The 23,307-nt window shown below is 44.7% G+C and overlaps 2 protein-coding genes across 8 annotated transcripts in view; both read left to right on the forward strand.

Moving 5' to 3' along the window:
* Nucleotides 1-11,550, forward strand: part of LOC100122294 (ribosomal protein S6 kinase alpha-5) — a 34,637-nt gene extending 23,087 nt beyond the window's left edge. For 2 of the 4 annotated variants that reach the window (XM_016983776.3, XM_016983775.3), the window contains exons 2-8: nucleotides 5,416-5,490; nucleotides 5,583-5,801; nucleotides 5,887-6,002; nucleotides 6,307-6,507; nucleotides 6,595-7,994; nucleotides 8,072-8,406; nucleotides 8,479-11,550. In XM_016983776.3, the coding sequence (XP_016839265.1) occupies nucleotides 5,416-5,490; nucleotides 5,583-5,801; nucleotides 5,887-6,002; nucleotides 6,307-6,507; nucleotides 6,595-7,994; nucleotides 8,072-8,406; nucleotides 8,479-8,738 (2,606 nt within the window). In that variant the 3' untranslated portion in view covers nucleotides 8,739-11,550. The remainder of the gene's footprint in view (nucleotides 1-5,415; nucleotides 5,491-5,582; nucleotides 5,802-5,886; nucleotides 6,003-6,306; nucleotides 6,508-6,594; nucleotides 7,995-8,071; nucleotides 8,407-8,478) is intronic. The other 2 variants (XM_032598576.1, XM_008215303.4) reach the window with 1 other exon arrangement.
* A 360-nt stretch (nucleotides 11,551-11,910) lies between these two features.
* LOC100122279 (lamin Dm0) lies at nucleotides 11,911-23,251 on the forward strand. 4 transcript variants are annotated; one of them, XM_032598581.1, is made up of 9 exons: nucleotides 11,911-12,127; nucleotides 12,280-12,765; nucleotides 19,443-19,755; nucleotides 19,845-20,332; nucleotides 20,415-20,646; nucleotides 20,753-20,974; nucleotides 21,071-21,172; nucleotides 21,409-21,473; nucleotides 22,012-23,251. In XM_032598581.1, exons 2-8 carry the CDS (start codon nucleotides 12,350-12,352, stop codon nucleotides 21,436-21,438), a joined length of 1,803 nt encoding a protein of 600 aa, XP_032454472.1. In that variant the 5' UTR covers nucleotides 11,911-12,127; nucleotides 12,280-12,349; the 3' UTR covers nucleotides 21,439-21,473; nucleotides 22,012-23,251. The 4 variants fall into 4 exon arrangements, with proteins under 4 accessions (XP_032454472.1, XP_008213522.1, XP_032454473.1 ...); XM_032598582.1 differs by having other exon boundaries at nucleotides 11,955-12,127; nucleotides 12,283-12,765; nucleotides 22,012-22,875; XM_008215300.4 differs by lacking the exon at nucleotides 21,409-21,473 and having other exon boundaries at nucleotides 11,916-12,127; nucleotides 22,012-23,243.
* Nucleotides 23,252-23,307: the final 56 nt, after the last annotated feature.

Raw genomic sequence — 23,307 nt, forward strand, 5'->3', positions numbered from 1 at the left:
GGCAGCAGTAGCGAATGAAAAAAAAAAAAAGAGAAGAAAAGAAATCGAGAGTGAGAGTATTATGGTAGGGGGGGGGGGGGGGGAACTCGCGGAGTTACCGCTGCTGCGCTGTTTAACCCACTTTCCCCCTTTGTCGCGTTGCTCTGCTCGATCCTATTTTTTATTATTAAAATTAAGCTAGTCCGAGACTGCCGGCCAAGTTTTTGCTCGTGAAATACGATATATAAGCATAAAATTGACGTACGCACGGTTGACTAATAGTCTCTTTCAGGTGAGTTACCCGGCGACCTGTAAAGTCGTGTGCCAGCACACAATCGCAGCGCAGTTCATCGCACAGAACGTCGTCCACGCGAGAGTCGTATATAGTCGCGCGCGATAAAGTTTTGAAAAGTTTGCGCATGCGCGCAGCATCCGCGTCTCCCCCTTTCCTTCCGCGCGTGCGTCTGATGCAACAGGTGACGATGTCAGATATTATGCCGCTGGAATTGCACTCGACGCCGCCTGCTGCTCTTTTCTGAGTGTGTATGTGTGTGTGTGTGTGTGTATATTACATATGTGGAGGAGACGTCGCACGCGCGGAAGTAGCGCCAGCTTCAATTATGCCATTTCTTGCTGTAATGAATTATCGATTGCGACGGCTTTGTGCTTTCGCGCGCGTGGCGTTGCATTATCGCATTAGTAACTTGATCAATACTTTTTCGAAAATTGTCATTTTCGAACGTTACGCTCGATTTCGCTCGCTTTGAAGCCAGCATCAACTCAAAAAGCGATAAGATTTGTCGCCGCGACTATAAGATGTTTTTTCTTCGATATCATACTCGTACACAAATCGGAAAACAAACCGAGCATTCGCAGCTTCGAGAGTGTATACTTACACATCGAACAAGTGAAAAATTGTTCTCTCTTACACACACACACTCGCATACGTACGCAGAGCCGCGTCGAGCGGAAAACACGTTCGCACGTACACACACTTGAAAAACCCCGAGCGTTATTAAGCGAAGAAGGTCGTCTTTTTATCAATTTTCAACGAGCGCTCCTAACGACGTATATAAAGACACATAACCGCTTTTTGCGCGCGCGGTACGTGTCGCGCACGCGTTGAGAAATTTTTCGTACACAGCTCGAGATTTTTCTATTATTCCATGCGCGGCACGTTCCTTGTGTGATAAATTCCCATCCATTACGCGCTAACCTACTCCACATTTTTGACATCGAAAAATTAACGCGAGCCGTGGCTAATTGAAAATTGTTCTCTCGCAACGAGGTCCCGCGTAAAAAAAAAAAGTAAGAGTAACAATAAAATCCGAGATTTCGCGCGGCGAAAGGAGAAAAAAAAAGAGCGAACGAAAGAGATTGATTCCCGCCGTCAGTTTCTCAAAACTACTTTCTATACACGCGCTCGGCGGCGCGTCGTCGCGTGAAAGGAATATATCCGAGAGGTAGACGGCGACTTTCTTTCGCGATGTGCCTGCAGCTGTTTGGCAACGTCTCCGGATAGATTTTTTAAAAGAAAAAATCTCTAGAATCCGTCACTTCTCTCGTCGTCGTCCCCGGAAGAAGCAGCAGTCCCATTCATCCCTTCGATCCTCCCCCGCACAGCTGCTCAGCTCACTTTCCTCGTGCGTATACGCGTATATAACATAGGGGAAAGAGGAGAGAGAAAGGGAGGGAGAAAGAGACTTTGTGCCGCTCGTGCGGGAAAGTGATTTCCTGTGTGCCGCTACGCCCTCGTTCCTACGACCTTACACGCGCGCGAGGTGTATCGGCGCCGGAGTTTCGTAAAGCGATAGTGTGTATACGCAGTGGGGGGAAAAGGCCAAGAGTTACGTGGGTAATCGCTTAGCGGCAGGAGATTTTCTCTCTACTCTCTACAATGGATCTTTCGCGTGTCCTCTCTCTCTCTCTCTCTCTTGAGGAATCTAACGTAATCAGCATCGACCTTCACCTTTCTCTCTCTAGTGCTGTATCAAGCTGGAAATATGTGCTGTAGTTAAAAGGCGAGGCCTGTATTATACGCATCGCGCGGTATTACAAGAGACGCCCAGGAGCTCTCCTACTCGTGGCTGAAACGGTACTCGGACGCGCGTAACGGTGGAGTCGCCGCCGAGATTCTGTGTATATAGTCTACCGCAGCGAGCCTATATAACTCCTACACGACGACAGCCGGAAGTCCCTCGGCTTTTTTCAGTAGCTCCGCGCTGATAAACGCGCGACTACTTCGAGGCGTGCAATTACCCTCTTCTATAACTATATACATCTATACAAGCTACGACGAGTCAAAGGCTGCTTCTCCGGCGACGAATTTCAATTTCCTCGCGCGCGATGGGACAGCTCGCCTCGAGCGTCTAGCTTACTGTCAGCAGCTTCTTTTCTTCCTTCTCTCTCCAGTCTACTACGACTACAACAATCGACTCGCCGCATAATCGGCTCTCTTATCAATGAGTTATCTCCGCGTCGGTTCGCATTATACATACACAGCGCGCGCGAATGAAAGTCGGTCCCGTTACGAAATAGCGAGTGAATGCCGGCTATCTGGGTCGGACAAAAGCGGACAACTTCCGCGACGCTCAGGCGGGAGGGGAGACGGTCTCTCTCTCTCTCTCTCTACTGCACACACACACTGCGACGTGTCGCGCATAGCTTTACTCTGCATTTTTCGATCGTCCGCATAGGTATTACGCCGTGCATAGGAGTAGGGGATGCTGTGTGTAAGTGCGATCGAGGTGGGAAAAGTGTCTTCGCTCTCTTGCATCAACGAAGAAGTAGGCGAGAGAGTCGTCTCTCGCGGCGCAGGAGTTGCGCGATAAAGTAGGTCACCTGCAACGCCGCTGCCGGCGGCGCACCACCTTGACACGGATTCTGCCTCTCTGTGTATACGTATATGCGTGTACACACGCGCGCGCCTGGTAGTCAGGGCCGGGGGCACGTGTGCGAGAGAGGGATCACTCTCCTCCCGCTCTCTGCTACTGCTTCCCCCCCACACTTTTCGCCTATGCCGGAAAATATATGCGAGAGAGGAAGGAAGTGTGCTAGCCCTTCTCTCAAGGCGTGTGTGTTACGTTTGAGAGATAGATAGAGAGAGAGAGAGAGAGAGAGAGAGAGGATTGTCTGAATTATGGGATCAGCATTGGTACTTTCACTCTCTCGGATGTACTTGTGTGTGAGATTCGGTCGCGTGGGGAGGATTTTTTCAAAGGAAAGGGTTAAATAAACACGATTACGCTGTTGCGCAAGACGCTCTAATAATACGCGGACCGATCAATTATACGTGTTTTACATAATGCGATGCGAGAGAGAGAGAGAGAGAGAGTCGATCAAACGCAAAATCCGCGTTACGCACGACAGTTGTCCCTTGGATTGTTTACATTGCTCTCCAGAGTTTTCAATCTCGTCTGACGACAATACATATAAGCTACGTATACCGTCGAAATGTTGAAACCAAATCAAGAGCCCGTTTACGACCGTAGCTTTTTTTGTAGCTTTGCACACGTTACGCTATCTTTTATACAGTCTCGCCGATAAAGCGCACCAGTCATCGAGGTATATTTTTGAAAAATTACGTTAAACGTATAGCTCTAACTAGGTCAAAACTGCTTCCTCATACCCGTTACAGCTTAACGAAATCAAAGTTTTGAGTAAACAAGGAAAAAAAAGAACGCTTCGAACATAAATTTTTTTGCTTCTTCTATACAAGGAAACGTTTGCGCGCGCGACTTATTTTCGCTTGTAATCAGACGTCGCTCGCACAGCTCCGAACGAGGTCTAAGATAGACATTGATAATCACACAATTGTTGAATAACTCGCGAGTCTTCTTCTTTTATTCCTATTCCATACGTACTTGTAGATTATTGCATAAAACAGATTTTACAAGATTTTTCGATAGCAAACCATCGAGTCAACCACACCTATTCCAACGCGTCACATCAGATGTGTGTGCATATGTAATTCGAATCAGATGTGTATAATAAAGAAAATTTTCAAACCGATCGAAGCAGTTTTCTTTCGATGTATAAAGCCCGTTATACGAACATAAGCCGCTCTAAAAATCAATACTCGACAAATTCCTTAGTATACACATTAGTCCAAGCTTCTGAAAAATAGTGAAAGCTCGCGCTGCAATCGAAAGTTTCCTCGAAAGCAGCGACTCTTTTCGTCGTCGCGCGGCTGCTTCTATTTTTCACCGCCGAGAGAAAGAGCACCACAAGGCGTGTCCGACACGAAAAATTCCGGACTCGAAAGAGAGGCTCCGTTATGCGAGCCGGGAGATGCATTCGAATTTTTTTTTTCCTTTTCATTCCTGCCGTTTTATTTTTAACGAGTGCGTGTGTCAATGTATAATAAGCCGGGTTGAAATTTTCGTAGTATAGGTGTATACCGTGCACACACGAGTGTTGGATTTGTGGACATAGCTGTGGATAGTCAAGGCTACTCGATAGAATTTCAAATTTATCTAATCTCTACTCAATCTATTACGGGGCTTCGTAAGTCTCTATCGTTATACAGAGTCTATAACGTTGGGCGATGGAGAGTCCCTGATTTTTCGCGAGTTTTTGCTCGAAATGTCATCATTTTTTTTTTTGTTTCTAACGATCTTTAAAATAGCATAAGCTTGCCCTCGATACTCGCGCGGACATAAAAAAGAAGAGGTCCACCACATCGCCACCAGAAAAAGCTCTCCGAAAAAAAAAAATATATATAACGACGAACATTTCGTAAACCCACGTCGGGACTCCCCTTCCCGACGAGAAACAGAAGAGCGGTGGTACGCCGCGAGTTTTCTGAATAATTCCGAGGCTGGAATTCGAGTACTGCGGCACGATTATTCGGAGCTTACGCAACTGTCCTGTGCCAGTACATAGCTCGACTTTCTTCGACTACTATACACCGTCGTCGTGAGACGTTCCTTTGATATGCGGGCGCCGTAATTGATATAGAGTACACACATGAGATGCCTTGGTTAGTTTGTCGAAAAGCTCGAAAAAGAAGCGGCGACGGACGATTAGAGAAATAAGGCAAGATGAGAGATAGACAGAAGGGGGAGGGCTGTAGGAAATCGGGTCACACGCGCGCGGTCGCTATTCGATTTTCGCCGCTGCAGCAGCAGGTGCACCTGCACCCGAGAACTTTATACATCGAGAGTTTAATTTTTCCACTATGCGGCTATTGCTTTTGTCGACGGAGGAGGAAGTCGCGCTTTCGGTTTTATCAGAGCGGAAAAAAGGCTCTCGATCTATTTCACGCGCGTTTAATCACGAAATCGAGACGTTCGATGATTTTTAATTATGTACGCGCGAGCATTGCAAGGAAACGGTGTTTGCGTAGGATACGCGTTAGACACTGTGTAACGTTGTATTTTTGTTTTTTTTTTATTTTCATTAGACTAACAGGAATATTTCACGTTTCTTTTTCAGTTAATCTAGCCGATAGCGGAGGCCAAAGAGTTGACATGACGCATTTCGACCTACTTAAAGTCCTTGGAACCGGAGGTGAGTTACGCGCTTTTGTATAATACAGTGTATTATTTCGGAATTGTTTCACGCTCGCATAACGCTAACGTATGTAAATCGAATAATTTCAGCTTACGGCAAAGTGTTCCTGGTGCGCAAGCGAATAGGCGTGGACGTTGGTCAACTCTACGCCATGAAGGTCCTGAAGAAGGCGACCATCGTCCAGAAGAAAAAGATGACCGAGCACACGAAGACCGAGAGGCAAGTCCTCGAGGCGGTTCGCGACAGTCCTTTCCTGGTCACGCTGCACTACGCCTTCCAAACGGACGCCAAGCTGCACTTGATTTTAGGTACGTTCGCAATGACAAAATTAAGTTTGTAAGCGGAAGAAGACTAGCGACTTTGTAACTAACGCTTTGATTTATACGATTACAGATTACGTCAGCGGCGGCGAGCTGTTCACACACCTGTACCAGCGGGACAAGTTCACGGAGGACGAGGTGCGCATCTACGTCGGCGAGATAATCCTCGCCCTCGAGCAGCTGCACAAGGTGAGAATCGAGGGGACGCACTTTTATTGTATACTCGCGTAACGAAAGAGGCTGTTGGGTACATACCTGTGCGCTATTGCTCTGTGTGTGTGTGTGTATAAACACGCGCGAGCGCGATGTGCCAATGCCGCGCGGCGCGATTTCCTAACTTCGCTTTTATCTGGGTCAGCGCTCACTGCGCGCGCTAAGTCTCCTGGAACTCCTTGTTCATCTCTCTCTCTCTCTCTCTCTCTCTCTCTCTCTTTCGTCGTCGTCGAGTGTTATGACTTTCTCTGGTTATAAAAAAGAAAATTGTCCCTCACAGCTGGGTATAATCTACCGAGATATAAAGCTGGAGAACATCCTGCTGGACCGAGAGGGTCACATCATCCTGACGGACTTTGGCCTGAGCAAGGAGTTCCTGCCACACGAGAGAGACAGCAACCCCAGGACCTACTCGTTCTGCGGCACCATCGAGTACATGGCCCCCGAGGTCGTTCGCGGTGGATCTGCCGGACACAATGTCGTAAGTATCGCGCGCGATTTTTCTTTTTTTCTTTTTGCTTCTGCGAACGGTATGGAATTGTAATAAAAATTTGTTTCCGTTGAACAGGCTGTTGATTGGTGGAGCGTTGGCGTCCTGACCTATGAGCTCCTCACCGGCTCCTCTCCCTTCACCGTTGAGGGCGAGAAGAACACGCAATCGGAGATCTCCAGACGCATCCTCAAAATGGACCCACCTATGCCAACGTTTCTCAGCCCGACCGTGCGTGACTTCATCGCTCGCCTGCTGACAAAGGATCCACGCGTGCGACTAGGCGGTGGACCCCGTGACGCCAAAGAACTCAAGGAGCACGACTTCTTCCGCATAGCCCCACCGCCGTTCAACTGGTCCGCGCTCGAACGCCGCGAGGTGCCGCCTCCCTTCGTGCCGCGCATCACCCACGAGCTCGACACCAGCAACTTCTCCGAGGAGTTCACCAAGATGGTCGCTGAAGACAGCCCAGCCGTCGTCCCACCAAACTACGACAAGGTCTTCCGCGGCTACTCCTACGTCGCGCCATCCGTCATCTTCAGCGACAACGTCGTCTCCAACGGGCTTCTCGCCTCGCGTCCGGCTTCCCCCGAGCAGCCGCGTACCGACGCTTTCGCCACTCGCTTCGAGGATTCCACCTTCTTCCAACAATATGAGCTCGACATTCACGAGGAACCCCTCGGCGACGGTAGCTTCTCCGTCTGCCGTCGCTGCCGGCATCGCCAGACCGGCCAAGAGTTCGCTGTCAAGATCCTATCGCGGCGCGTCGACTGTGGCCACGAGGCCAGCCTCCTCCGCTCCTGCCAGGGCCACCCGAACATCGTCAAGCTCATCGAGGTGCACCAGGACCGAGCACACAACTACATCGTCATGGAGCTGCTCTCGGGCGGCGAACTCCTGACCCGCTCGCGCACCGCGCCATTCAGCGAGCAGCAAGCCAGTGCGATCATGCGCCAACTCGGCTCGGCCTTGCGATTCATGCACTCGCGCGGCGTTCTGCACCGCGATATCAAACCCGAGAACCTGGTCTTTGCACACTCGGGTCCGGACGCGCCCATCAAGCTCGTCGACTTCGGCTTCGCTTGCATGAAGCGCTCCTGCGAGCCGCTGCACACTCCTTGCTTCACCCTGCCCTACGCAGCGCCCGAAGTCCTCGCTAACCTGGACTACGACGAGAGCTGCGACATCTGGAGCCTCGGCGCCGTCCTTTACTCAATGCTTTCGGACAGGCCGCCCTTCCGCACCGGCAGTCCCGATCTCGCTTCGCGCATCTCTTCCGGCGAGGTTGATTTCGACAGTGAAGACATGCGGACCAAGATCTCCAGCCTCGGCAGACAACTTCTCAAAGGACTGCTCGCTCCAGAGCCCAGCCAGAGACTCACCGCCTCGGCTTTCGTCAACCACCCGTGGGTTCAACAAGACAGCACTGCCGGGCCCGACATCACTATCATCGAGACCGTCTACAACTACGCTCCAAGGTAAACGATGGTTTCATTTTCGCGCTTTATCAGAATTTTTTACTTAGCAGTCTAACTAAAATCAACCTTCTTTTCAGCAGCCAACAAGAGCGAGTCGAGGGATTCCGATTGAAGGAGGTGGACGGCGCCAAGCTCGCGCAGCGTCGCAAGATGCACAAGCGCTCCAGCTCCGTCTCGTCCTCGGCGTCCACGACCTCGTCCAGTATGTCAGTGCAGGTACTGCGCCCGCCCAGCAGTACTGCAACAACCAACACCAATACATCGCGCAACTCCAGTTCACCGACTCAGCGGTCGGCCTTCGACTTTGGCGAGGACAAGGTCAACGAGTACCTGTCCGGCCTATCCTCTTCCTCGGACTCCAACTCTTCACCAAGAATGGCGACTGTCCGACCCGCGAGGAGTGACCAAATGGGTAAGCATCGCTTTTGCCGTTTTTCTTCGATTTTCAACAACGGAGCTGGACTCATACTTTTTTCGCTTACAGATGACGACAATAGGAGAACCAAAAAGCGGAAAAAGGAGGAACCGCAGGTCACTTGCAAGTCTGGCATGAACAGTGGCAATAGTGCAGATGGTCCAGTCACCAGATCGAAAAAGAGGAAGCTGGAACAAACGACGAGCAGTTCCGATAGTTCCTTCGACAATACGGAAGCGGTGCGATATTCCAGACGCGAGGGGAACGTACATAGGAAACAGAAAGCCGGAAAGCGGCCCAAACGCCTTGACACCATTATCGTTGAATAATCATTGATTTCCAAGCGCGTTTTTTATTCTTTAAATCGTATCGTTTGTTTCCTATGCATTTGTCGCGTGAGAATCTGTTGTACAAGGAAGTGCGGCATCGATGCTTGGTTTTCAACGAGTAGATTTCTTTTTAATCTGTGGTTACCCTTGTAGGAGAGAAACATGCTTAGATCAAGACTGCTCTACGTTTTACAGATTTTTTTGAAAGTACAGTTAAATATTTTATTAGTTGTTGAATAAGATTGCTGATTAGTGTATATTGTACTCAGCTTTTTAAAGTAGCCAATTACTTTACTGAAAACGGCTGAGACTTTGACGCAACTCTTGATTACACTCGTTACTAGTTTGTATACGAATATTTTAGCGCACGCATGCTATACTCTGTACCTATTATTGCCTTAAGATTTTCTAGTTGAATAAAAATTATGCGTGCAACAGAGTTATTCAAGTATCATACTTGGTATTAATACATTTTATACGATTTATTCGAATTTAGGAGAATTTTTATTTAAGTCTGTATTAGCACATTTTATCTTTGATACACGAATGGCGTACTTTCAACAATTTCTCAAATACCGAACATTACCCAGAAAAACATAAGTTTTCAGTTAGCTAAAAGAGAGAGAGAGAGAGAGAGAGAGAGAGAGAGAGAGAGAGAGAGAGAGAGAGAAAGAGAGAGAGAGAGAGACAGAAAGACTAAGTTTTGATGCTGTACCTCCTTAAGATAAATATATATATCTATATATGAATACCGCTGCCTTCTCGAGATTCGCATTGAAGATGCGAATCATTGCATCATTCCTATCTCAGTACTTTTAGTGTGTACATAAATATAATTACATGCGTGTATGGATCTTTATACGGACTCCTTGACGGGTGTACCGTTGTACGACAATTATTGTATTTTGATAAACGCCAAACCTTTCGTCAGTTGGGTTCGACGTGGTTTTGTACAAGCGAGAACATTAAATTTTAGTTTAGATTGAAAAAAAAAATGATAATTTTTAGTTAAAATTTTCTTTTGCTTTATTTTAATTGGTGCATTGCTCTCGGTTCTCGCCGCAAATAATCAGTTTTCAAATTAAACTATATCTAAGTGTTTGATATTATTACGAGAGATTGTTTGAAAAAATTAGGTGTATGTCAATTTTTTCATTTTATCGTATAGGTGAGAAAGTTCTTCTTGCATCAAAAGAGGACAATGTTTAGGCCAAAAAACGAATGGTATTGTACTTCGTTTTTTCGGACGTGATCAGTAAAGTGCTTCTATATATCTTTTGTAAATCTGAAGTGCAATTTCGTCTTCGTTATTATATGATATATTTTATAAGATGATAAGATTTAAAAATCCGTATCTTGACTTACGGAAGGATGTTCCGAAAAATAATGTATAGTAAATATATATTTGACGTTTGCCTTTTCAAGAACTGAGATTCCGACTGTTTTGCCTGAAGTGTGGTAATCACTGTGAAGAAAATGATAACGGATGACGTGTATAAAGAAAAAAAAAAATTATGTGGGTAAAGACTGACAAGGTTGTATTGCCGACTCAGGGAGCAGATATGTTACAAATGAAATATAGAAAGACACGCGATGTTCTTGTACTCGATGTGAAATTCTGAAAAAAAGAAACAAACGCATTGTAACGCCTCTACCAAAGACGACTGAAGCGTCATTGCGCCAAGACCAAAAACAAAAAAAATATTACAAGAGAGTTGTACGTAGCATTTCCTGACGAGAAAAACTAAGAAACAAACGCGAAATCATACTTACTACTAGGATTGAATTGTAAATAAGTTTGGTTAGAAAATTCTATTAACTTGCGCACGCAAAATCTGTGGCTAATAGTTTTATTGTATAATGAACAAATTTTGTAACTAGTATTATATATCGTTTTGCATAATTCCACTGAGTAATTGTCGATAAATTACTTTTATGCACAAGATGTAAACTCCGTTTCTCGCACGGCTGAGAAAAAGCAAAAGTTTCGCGCGACTTTCTTAGGTTTTTCATCGAGGTCGATCTAAAGCTGTGTACGTTAATTAAAAAAATACTGTCAAACAATTGTGTAGCGATTAATTAATCTGCAGGATATGATTGCATCAAACGACGTTGCAAAGACTTGAGACTCGCGCAAACCTTTTATCTTTATACTTATTTTGTATTATATAAACCGCGAATTAGTGCTTGAGAGAGGTATTTTCCTATTTTGTAAAGACTCGAGTCTTAGACAGCATATAATTTATACAATATATAAATAAATGGAGCAAAGGCAATGATCAAAGGTTAAAATGATGTGTAAATAGTCGTTGGCGCGCGCGCTGAAATGGTTCGCCCGAGTCTCGACTCGACGTGTACATACCTCAAGTTTTATCCTGCAAAAGTATATATTTAAAAAGAAATGAACTCTAATTGATTACTAAGAGAAAAGAAGGCGGGAAATCAAGTATAGGGAGAAAAATGAAAGAACAGATTATACGAGTATATTATATATATTTAATATAAATTACAAATAGTAAGAAGAAAAAATTATTCTCTAACAAGATGATAATACAAAGAATATATTATTATATATTTTTATTTAGAAAGTAAACAAAGTCACTAAAACTCTTAAATTATACAATGCATATAATATATTGGTTGTCCCTCTTTGATAGCGTGCGGAGAACCAGTTTTTTCTAGTGATATACCATTGTTACTCTATGAATAATTCTTTCAGAATATATATGTACGAAATATATATATATAGGAGTTATTCTGGAAAAATCCATGGTTGTTAAATATATTATTATCATGTTTACTTAAAAAAAAACACTGTCTACTAATTTTTTCTGCGACAAAACACCTGCACGTTTCCCATACCGGTCCTGGATTCCTAAATGCATTCTTATACCAGAACGATCTTAAACTCGACGGCCCCATTGTGTACAAGTATACATATACACATTTTTTTTTTTAAATTGCAAACAATGATTTCTCGTGCTAAACTTAATGTTATTTTTTCCAAGTCATATCTTTCTTCATAATAAATAAATGCATAACAAGCAAACGAGTTTGAACTTGCCGCCACATATCACGTGACCTTATTAATACAAGTGTGTCGCGTTTTAGCCCCGGCGGTGGCGCCACCAAACGGGGCACTTAAACGAAACGGTTTTTATTGGATGACGCTACACAGCTTCGGCGGATTGGCCGTTACCGCTCCTATCCGGCTTTCAGTTCAGCCGTGGAACTGCGGCCTTCGCAGTTCAGTCAATTTTCGGCGTCACTTCTCCGGTTCCGTTTGTCCGTTGAGCATCGTACGCGTGCCCTGCCGGCTTGCGCACCAGCACAGCACAGTACACACGCAAAGGAGAAGAAGACGCTCCTCCGTGAATACACAACAATCCGTGAGTGAACTTTATTCATCTCCAGTCTCGCAAATTGTTTTTCGTGCGAAAAAACAAGTGAGCAGCGGCGCCCGCGCGTTAGCGTCCCCCTGACTCTTTTGCCCCTCTCTTAACTTAACCTCTATAACATAATCGTTATCTCTTTGTCGCAGCAGAGACATACATACGCTATTACGCTGCGGTTCGCCTGGAAGTGAGTGTTGAGACATAAAGTTCCTGAACATGTCGACCAAAGCGAGCAAGAAGGCGGCCTCCTCGACGAGTGCCCAGAGCAGCTCTCAACAACCCTCGACCTCGACGCCCATCGGCGGCAATACCAGCAGAGGCCGGCCGGGCAGTCCGCTCAGCCCCACGCGCTATTCACGCCTGCAAGAGAAGCAGGATCTGCAAAATTTGAACGATCGACTGGCATGTTACATCGACAAGGTCAGGCACCTGGAGTCGGAGAACTCCAGGTTGACCCGAGAGGTCCAGACGTCGCAGGAGACGGTGACGAGGGAGATCTCAAACATCAAGTCCATGTACGAGCACGAGCTTTCCGACGCCAGGAAATTGCTGGACGAGACTGCTCGGGAAAGGGCGAAGCTCGAGATTGATACTAAGAGACTCTGGGATGACAACGAGGATCTGAAGAACAAGTAAGTGAATTTTTGTTGAAGTCGAAGGGAAAATGCGAGTGCGTGTGTATGAGTGAATCACGAGGGGATTCTGGCTTGTATTTAATTTAGGAATTCCTTCTGCTATATTATCTTTCTGAGTCATGATTCTGCTCGGCAATTTTTAAAACAGACAGCTGCATTATTTCTTCATCCAAGCAAATCTGGTCTCTTGGTTGGTCTCTTGGTCTCTTGGTTGAGTTGTGAATTACAAATAGTACATTTTCATTCAGTGTTTTACAATGTTGGTAAACATTGGATCTAAATTCGATACGTCATCACAACAGAAGTGACAAGTCATCAAAATAGGACAGCAGCGCCATAAATTATAGACAAACACTCGGCTCCTTTTTAGTAATCAAGTACACTTCAGTCCTAGTAAATCATCTTTGATTTTCAAGAATCAACTCCGTGGGTGATAACACTGAATTAATTTGTTTACATTTCACAAGAGAAGTTTACACAGAGCCAAAAGAATGTATAATGTACATTTCGCAAAGCGTCTCAAACATCAAAGTCAAACAAATTTTTGCACCAGAAGAAAAAATTCATTTTCCATGTCCTTTCTTTGGTGCTTCTGCAAACAACAAAGTAGGTTACCCATTAAATTTGCATGAATCTGAGCTACAGTAACATTCAGCCGAATTCTCTGTCTGTCAAATCTCGAATTTCAGAAACTTGACTGAGGCCGATAACTTCGTTCCTATCACTGCCGCTCTGAAGTCGATAAGTAGCGCAATACACGAGATAAACCGAAAAGCTCGAACTTCAAAACGCTGCAGCTCGTCGTTTCATCCAGAAAACTGTAAACGCCAGTATACGAAGCGGAAGCGCCGCATTCCACTGCGGCGAGCCAAGTACCGATACATTTAGGCTTTTACGAGACGCGTTTAATGCAAGTGTGTGTACCGTCTCTCTGAAAACTCGTTCGTCCGGTGTCTGTCCAATACACACACAGAGACGCATCTTCTCTAGGCATGTGTACACACATATATCCAAAAACAAGAGACAGCGCGTTATACGTGACGTGCGATTGCGTCACGGCTTGCTATGCGGCGATGATGTCAAGCCCTCTCGTATATGCGGTGTAGGTATATGCTTTAACTCGCGGGAAAACGCATCGTCTGACCTAAAAACATTGACTCTCGCCGGTTCGCCACGCCGGCACACGCACGCGAGAGACGGAGAGAGAGAGAGAGAGAGAGAGAGAGAGATGTAGCACAAGGCTATTTTTACGGAGCGACGCCATGGGGACGTTCCCGCTGGATTTTCACGACGATCCCGCTGTAGGGATTATTTATTTATCCCAGCTCTTTTTGAATTTCCCGCGAAATCGAGTACTCTGCGCGATTTTGATCGTTATCGGGAGATGCTTATCTGACATAAGCCTTTTAAACCGTCCCCGTATTTTTAGCGCGTACATACGAAATATTTTTACGATACAAGCGTGGACGCTTTTCCGAAGACTCCGTGTTTGTTTACGTTGCACACGTGCAGCCACACAAAGAAAGCTTATGTATACACACACGGGACGAAATTCGGCAGCTTACGACATTCGTTTGTTTATTGTATACGATTTTCGAGGCGACTTATCCGCTACATCTTCCGTTGATATCGAAGATAGGTATCAGAGATTTCGATTCATCAAACCGAATGCACTTTCAAAACAATACCTCGAAAACCTCAATTAAAATTTCACTTCCGGAAACTTCCAGAGCGAGCAATGGAAAGAATATGAATAATACTCACGTCGTTGCAAAACAAATCGGAATTCAGTCGATGGGAAGAGCACATCGGTTCAGAGGTGTGACGTTTGCTCGTCGTTTTGGAATTCCTGCGCGCACCTGATGCGGTGAAAAGCCCGCGCTTCCACGATTAGCCGGTCGATATTAGCACAGCTATATTAGCAAGATAAACTCGTACAGCAGACATTGCTAACTATCGTGTGCCGTTATTTAGTTAACTTTTTTTTATTTTTAGACGAGCATAAAGATTTTCGCAAACAGCTGTATTTCTACACGTTTATCTTCAAAGCGATAAAGTCGGGGTATCGTTATTGGTTCGTAAAAAGCCTCAAATTTTTCCTGTAATAACTGCACATCACGGTTTCAGGTATACTCTCGCTGTAAAGGAGCTGTAAACTCTATAGCATTATCCTCAAAAGCCTGCAATCAGCATTTATCATTAACGTCGTAAACGAGAGCCTAACGTATACACACACATAGACACGCACCGACATCGTCCAGGTCAGCTCTCTTCGCGTCTCCCGCCAACTGGCTCACGATCGATTCCAACGCAAACATCGAATTTACGATTCTCTCGTTCTGGGCGGCACACGCTGCTGGCGAAAAAGAAATCCGTCTAATGAAGTCACCGGCTATTTCTGCAGCTGAGGCCTCCGAATGTAATAATAACGCTGGGGAGACGATCTTCCACACACACACACAGGCGCGCGCGCGAACTAATTAATAGACCAGGAGAGAAAAAAGCGAGATCCACGTAAACCGCGACATTGACATTTCTGAGGGATTACGCAAGACGACAACAGCCACACGACGTCTTATCATCAAAGAGAGGGACGGGAGGGAAAAAGAAGGAGGAGACATCGTCATGAAATAAACATGATCGGGGCGCTGGCTGCTCGTGAATGAAAGTAGCGAATTTGCCGAAAGCGCAGGCTGACGTCAGGTTTTCTCGGCTAGATCGCGAGAGCCTCGGTTGTTGAAGTGAAACAGTCGCCCTTGAAGAGCAACCGCTTCGCTGTTTTCAATGCTTCGGGACACGCGAGTTTTCGGAACTGCTGTGTTGTATATAGCTGCAGAGAGATGATGTGTGTTTGCTCGGCTGAACCGAGCGTGGATTCGCGCGCGTGTTGACTTTGCTGGCTTCGTTGTGATGTATGGGATCTTTTAGAGGTTGTTGGGTTTTTGGAATTAATTGATTAAATGGAAGGTAGATTATTTGATTTTGTAGAATTCTGTTACATAAAGTGTGCGATAAATCGACGATGGTTTGCTAACTACTTACAATCAATCAAGAGTGAAAAATTCTTACTATATCGCGATTCGATCGCATAACTATCGAAGCTTATCGACGATAGAGACTGTATTGTCTTTATTTGGCTAAACGACGAAATAGAGCGTTTCAACCTTCGAAACGCTTCACTTTCAATAATCGTCAAAAAAAAAAACCAAAGTCTGCTATTCCGCTCACAAAACAAAAGGAATCCCGTCTACCAACAATTTTCACGTCTCAGAAAATTCTCTTAACCGTCCGCCGCTACCAGAAATCTTATCACCTGTGCGTTCACTATTGTACACGAACGAGACCTGCCGCTGATAAACAAAGCCATGCGCCGACATAATCTTATCAGCGCGTAATTCAAATTCCTCCTTCACTTTCGCGAAAAGCTGAACCAGCAGTACATCTGCATTCGCGAGTCGAGTTTCGACCCAACCTGGTATCTGCCATACGCAGAAACAATTAAAGTCTCGCTGAAAGGAAAGCTCTTTACTTTCGCGTCCAGCACTGTGTGATGACGATTTGCGGCTACGCGGTACACTTGACCGAGGCCGGTTCTCCCGCTGTGTACAATGTATACGTCGTGAGCCGTCGGTCCAGTTATTTTCGTGACCTACACCTTTTCACCTCTCTTTGAAGCGATAATTCAATCGCGGGAAAGAGATCCTGCGTTTGAACGCCGAAACATTGTGTATAAGTATGTACTTCGAAAGCAGAGCACGCTGTCTATTCTCTCTATGCATTATTCTGCAGCCACGCGCGATACTTATGGTGTTAGGCGTCTGGCGCGTGCGAACGAGCGACCGGCAGAACTCCCCCACTGAGCGCAAATCGAGCCTCTCTTTTGTTTCTCTCTCCGTCTCTTCCTTTCGCGCGCGACCAGACAACACTCGCTCGGTGTGTTATATATAGTACGTGTGTGTAGCAGGGCCGGAGATCGTTAATTTTTTTACGGCTCTGTACTGCATCGGTTAACACTTCCTGTGCGCGATTTTTAGAGGTATAGGACTTAGTCATATGCAGGGGTGCCGAGTTGCGTCATCGGCGTGGAGTCAGTCGGGTACTTTGCACCTGTTCGATTTTTAAAGAATCCTGCGATGGATGTGTGTATGGAAACGAAGAATTTTGATGTTTTCGAAAAACCGGATTTTGCAATGCCACTTCGAAACGCGCGCGAATTTCTGAGAGAGATATCATCACCGACACGTTTGCTCTTTGCGTCAGCTGCTGCCGGTCTGACGTTTGTACGCTGTTTGGGCCTGCCGACACGATCCGTGAATTTCGAATCGTTCATATTAAAGTTTTCGAGCGTTTAATTAGCGCGAAATTCATACCGACGTCTTAGTCATCTCTCCGGTTATCTGCCTCCTTTGCAATAACGCGTCGAAAGCAATTAAGTCCCGAGCATACACCTAACGATCAATTATTTCACGTAGACGACCGCGAGAGGAAATTGAAAAATATTTTCCCGTGAATCATCGCCTATTTCCATCCGCTAATTGCTTCGAAAACTCTCGAATGATTATAGAATAATACCAGAGCGTCGCGCATGTATTCACGAAAATACTCAAGGCCGAGCTGCGGATGGATTCTCTAAGGGAACTAGAAATACATCGTAAAGAATCGCGCCCGTCGCGCATTTCTTTCTTCATCCATCGAGGAAAACGTCGTGGGCTCGCGTGTGTAATACAGTATACGCCAAGGCTGATTCCGAGACGAAAATATACATTCGTGCGTCTCCCGTTTTCGTAACCGCCGCCATAATTCACTAGAATTAGCATAGCTTAATTGAATTTTAGGGAGAGCGAATGTGGGAAATTTTACGATTGGATGCGTATCCAGACTAACGAGAGTAAAAGCAAATTCAGAACTTTGCGTCTACCAGCGTTGCGCGCGCACGTGCGAGCTTGCGGGGGAGGTAAAGATCGGCGCGGGAGTGCGTGTACGCGAAATAAAATTCTCGATGTGGGTCGCGTCGTCGGACTCGGCGAAAATAGAACAAGCGCGCGTAGGTTATACACGCGGTTTTGTCCTGCGACGGCTGCGAACATTTGTGTAAAGAGCGAAGCGACCGATGGCGGGAAATTTGAATAAGCTTACGGTTTTCCGTCAAAACATCAACTCGGTGAAAAATCGCCGTCATCGTTTATATTCATCCACCTTCCGTGCCAGGGGCGAATGTATACCACAAACTCTCATCGTCAAACAGTCCGCGAAATACTGGGCCAAGGATAGACACGCGCTCTTTGGGAAGGAAATCCTTCGGTATAAGCGCCTCGTGTGCGGAGTAGAAGATTTTTTTTTTATTTCCAGAGAACGGCCACACTGCGATCGCCGTAAAAGGTGGTACCGCGGCTTTTCCTCTCTTATATGGGCAAGTTGATTGGACTTTTATTACAGGCGCATAAAATTTTGTGTCGGCTTTTCGAGGTCACACAGGGTCGCGTGCAAGGGTGTGTGTTGATTCTTAGCACTCGCGTAACGTCACTCCTTATACCGTAACGACTCGAGGCGTCCCTGTGCATACGCCCTTTTAAGTCCCTCCGCGTACTTTCTAAAGTCTCTCGCAACCGCACCTCTTTTCCGTATAACCGAAGCCACAAGGGATCACCTGTTAGGTAGGAAAACACGTCGGTCAAATAAATGCCCAGAGTTATCAGCCCCCGAAAACGCGTGCATTCGCAAGTATACCATAAAGTGCAAAACGGAGGAGAAAGAGTGAGTCAGCTGCGCTTAAAGGAGGAGAAAGAGAGGCGTGGGTTAGCCGCGTGTCATCGCCGGCTGCACGAGACCGACGCCCTCGCCAAGCGCTAGCGTGGAGAGCTCGATGTTTGTAGGACTGGATGATTTCGGCCGCGCGGGACTCTTTCTCGGATGGTTTATTTTCTTCGATGCCATTGCATTGTTTACTACTAAAAGTAATGTGCCGATCGCACGGATTCGATATTTTCCGTACTTATGTAATATCGGTTATTTTTGTACGCTTTTCCTATACTCGTAACAGAATTAATTCGCTCTCGACCGTAAGGTCAGTCGTGCTTAGCGCTGTACACTACGCTCCGCCGTGATGTCAGACGCCGGCTATATACACTTAGCACGATCTTCGACTTTTTAGCTCGCTTTTTAGCGCCTCGTACCTGCGAACAAAAAATTCACGATTTTCCCTCGCGTCCGGATCGTATGACACCCGCAGCGAGGCATCTGGCCGTCGAGGCGGCGCAATTTAGGCACAGCGTATCGCGTTTCCTGCCTCAAGGGCCGATCGATGGGCCCCGATGTGGCGAGGCCGTTCGTGTGATCTGGCTGTTTGCGATAAGACGTCGAATTAATTAGGCCGATTACACCCCGGGAGTTTTCCCTTTTTTATGGGCTTCCGTTTGTTTTACGGGCCGTGAGCCAGATGCATCTGGAGTGTGACCGAGTTTTAGAGAACGAGACCTAGTTTGCTTTTCAGTGACTCTGGAGGAAGATATGTGCGGGCTGATGAATGGATGTGTATCACCGAGTGAATCATTCGTATACGGGGGAAACGCGTTTAAGTTCCTTTGAATCGCGTAATCGAGAATGAACGCGCGATGGCGTCCTCGTATGATTTGCGGATGAAATTGTATAACTAAAGCTTGGTTTGTTCTTTCTAGATTGGAGAAAAAGACTAAGGACCTGCAAGTGGCCGAGCGCAATCTTCAAATCTACGAGAATCGTTGCGGCGACCTGCAGTCCCAGTTCAACCAGTCACAAGCTGAGAGGAAGAAGCTAGCTGAACGCGAGCGTGAATTGGAGAAGGAGGTTGAGCGCCTGAAGGCAATGCTCGACGATACACGCAAGCACCTGGAAGAGGAGACGCTTCAACGCATCGATCTCGAGAACCACATACAGAGCTTGAAGGAGGACATCAGCTTCAAGGACCAGGTGTTCCAGCAAGAGCTAACGGAGACCCGCACTAGACGCCAGGTGAGTCTTTGTGAACAGAAGATTTAATGTTGTGTTGTTATACCAATGCATTTGTTATGTGATTATTAATGTAAATCGCTCTGCCGTAGGTGGAAATTTCCGAGATCGATGGCCGGCTCGCCGAGCAGTACGAGGCCAAGCTTCAACAGTCTCTCCAAGAGCTGAGAGACCAGTACGAGGCTCAGATGAGAGTCAACAGAGAGGAGATCGAAATGCTGTATGAGAACAAAATCAAGAATCTCACCTCGCACGCACAACGCAACAGCGGAGCAGCAACGATCGCTGTTGAGGAACTACGACAGATCCGAACGAGGAACGAGAGCCTCAATCAGAGAATCAGCGAGCTGGAGGCGGCCAACAACGCGTTGAGCTCCAGAATCAGGGACCTAGAAAATCTGCGTGAGAACGAGAGATCTCGCCACACTGAGAATTTGGCTGCCTTAGAAGCGGAATTGGCCAGAATGAGAGACGAAATGGCCCAACAGTTGCAGGAGTACCAAGATCTGATGGACATCAGGGTCGCATTGGATCTTGAAATCGCTGCTTACCGCAAGCTTTTGGAATCTGAAGAAGCGAGGTAAGATGTGATGCGTGTATTTGAAAAATTTTAGAAACAATCTCATTCGAATGTATTTACTAATCAAGTGGTTTTTCAACAGATTAAATATTACGCCTATTCAGTCTCCAAGCGTATCGGTATCGGGAAGCCGAGCTACTCCCTCCCGACAAACACCAATTCGAGGTGGCAAAAGGAAGCGCACCCTCTTGGAAGAGTCAGAAGAACGTAGCACGAGCGACTACAGTGTGTCAGTTTCGGCCAGAGGAGACGTCGAAATAACGGAAGCCGAGCCACAAGGCCGTTACGTGAAGCTCACCAACAAAGGAAGCAAGGTTGGTCGAAGAGCATCAATTTTTTCGTCTTTAAATTTATTTTTCTTAATTTATGACACTCTTGATATTTTTACTTCAATTAACTCAATCGTTTAATCTAATTTAGGAAATCGCTTTGAGTGGTTGGACAGTAGTCCGCAAGGCGGGTACTCTGGAAACGGTATTCAAGTTCCACAGGACCGCGAAGCTTGAGCCTGGCGCGACAGTCAGCGTATGGTCTGCTGATATCGGGGCCACACATGAGCCGCCCGCAAACATTGTTATGAAGGGCCAGAAGTGGTTCACAGGTGATAATATGACCACCACTTTAATCAACAATGAAGGCGAGGTACGTTGTTTTTTTTTTATCTTAAATGAGTCCCGTTTTTTCCCTATCTACAAAATTCATAATAATTTTATTAACAAACTGCTATTCTTTCTTCAGGAAATGGCAACGTCCGAGAGAAAAAGACAGCAGTTATCTACGTCAGTCTCGCGTCACAGAGAAAATTTTCTGAGGTCACCTGAAGAGTTTCACCATCAGCAGGTAAATCATCGGCGTAATCTATTTTCTACTTTATTTTTTCTAAAGTAGATATCGAAATGGTGCGTGGTATTATTGGTAGTCGATATATTTGTAATTGATTCACTTGTGATTGTCCTGCATCAAACACACTATAAGTTAGAGAAAAAAAATGTAAAAAATCTTACAAAGGCCAATGAAACTCAACCTTACCATTTGGGGGGCGTATGCATTCAAACTGTTCACTTTTATTTTCATAGAGAAGAACTTATTGGTTCAATCCATTTTAAGTGCGACGGCACACAGCTCTGATGGAAAAGTGAACGTAAGTTGTTTACTATATATAAAACATAAAAATGATAAAAATTGTGTATTAATATATAAAAACTTGTCTCTATGGTTGCCACTATACGTCATATTTATTTGGCTTTAGTCTTATTAGATATGTATGCACAGATCTTATGCTTATTTTAACCTAATTTATCACAACATTCAATTATTTATGATTTTCGGAAAGCGATTTATTTTTTTGAATAAAGCCATAATGGATCTACAACATTAAAAATAACAATCATTCAAATTTCAAATAATGATTGCGAACATTTAATAGAAATTTAATTTCTGTCATAATCATGCATCTTTAAACGAATCAGAGCTGTCTGTCATCACACGCATAAGCTTCATTTCTAATACTTTCGTTATGAGATCAAAATTGTATGTGCTGGTATAACAATATTTTTAAGTTTCACTGGTGCTTTGATTTGCATAGAATTACACTAATTTTAATAGATAAGATTATCCAATTTTAATGTATATTTTATATATTGCCATTTTATACTTACCTGGGATTTTTTATGTTACAGGGAGACCCTAGGGGTGAAGAACGTTGTCGCCTTATGTGAAATGGATAAAGAACACTTATATTTAAGAAAAGATTACTATTTACAAAAATTTCCTAAATAAGCTTAAAGGTAAAGGCATTTTATGCTGCGTGAATATGTTTAAAAGTACGACACGAGACGTTAATGATTAAAAGTTATTTAAAAAGGGAGAAGATGTAAAAGCGACTATGGCGCAATAACATTAAAAATGGTTTTTCATATTTTTCACAAGTGAATTCTTGATTTATACAAATCTGAAGTTCGGTCGAGTCGCCGATACCTTACTCTATTCGATGCAGCGCCCAATTTCAAGGATAGAGAGCTTTCGGAAATTTTGTTCGTTCTGTTTTTGTCTCAACAATACAATGTAACGCAGCTCGCAATTAAGGGTATTATATTTTTAAGTATGTACCTTGGATCTGTGTCCTATCGCGGCAACAATTAACAATTGTAAGTTTAAAATATTTACCATCGATGCTTGATAATAATAAGTTAAAACTCTACTGCCTTAAATCTGTTTCTTTTTTATTTTTAATTTAAATAACGCTTGTTTACTGATTAGTCTCAAAAATCTAAAATAAGTTATATTTTGACGATTGGCAGAATCGTGTATAAAAAATGAAAGGAAAGGAAAGAAGTTTAAAAGTACAACTGAAGGCGTGAAAAATGTGCATTTACTTTACTACTCGCCTTATAATGTATAGAAAAAGCTAACAAATGCATGAGTGACGAGATATTTTTACTGGGCCTGACTTTATATTTCTAACAAGGATAAATATTACAGAAAGTACAATATTCTAATAATAATAATAATAATAATAATGATGATGATGATGAAAAAGATAACAACTGGAATTCCGATCATTAGTTATTAGTTGACAAATGAGATCTGGTTTAATCCGTTAATGTGTGCGTTAGCGAAGAAGAACCACGGCAGTTTATTAAGTTAGTCGTTATAAAAAATATTTTTATCTTCCTTGTGTCATCCGGATTTGCTAAACCTATTTGTATCTGTATAATTAGTAGTGATAATATGACTGTCTTTTTCTTTGTTTGACAGCAGTAAATCGCATCTGCAGTTACAGCCCTAGAGATTTTTATAATAAATCATAATTATATGCCTTTATATTTTCGGACGAACATATGTAAAGTGCACTGCAATTTTGTATACAGCAAGTTGTGTGTAATAAAAATTATATGACTTTGACAAAATACTTGAAAATAATTGCGTTCTTGATAACTATAACCTTGCATGTACCATAATATAAAATTATGTGA

This window comes from Nasonia vitripennis, chromosome 3, assembly GCF_009193385.2.
Source record: "Nasonia vitripennis strain AsymCx chromosome 3, Nvit_psr_1.1, whole genome shotgun sequence".
In the NCBI taxonomy this organism is placed as follows: Eukaryota; Metazoa; Arthropoda; class Insecta; order Hymenoptera; family Pteromalidae; genus Nasonia; species Nasonia vitripennis.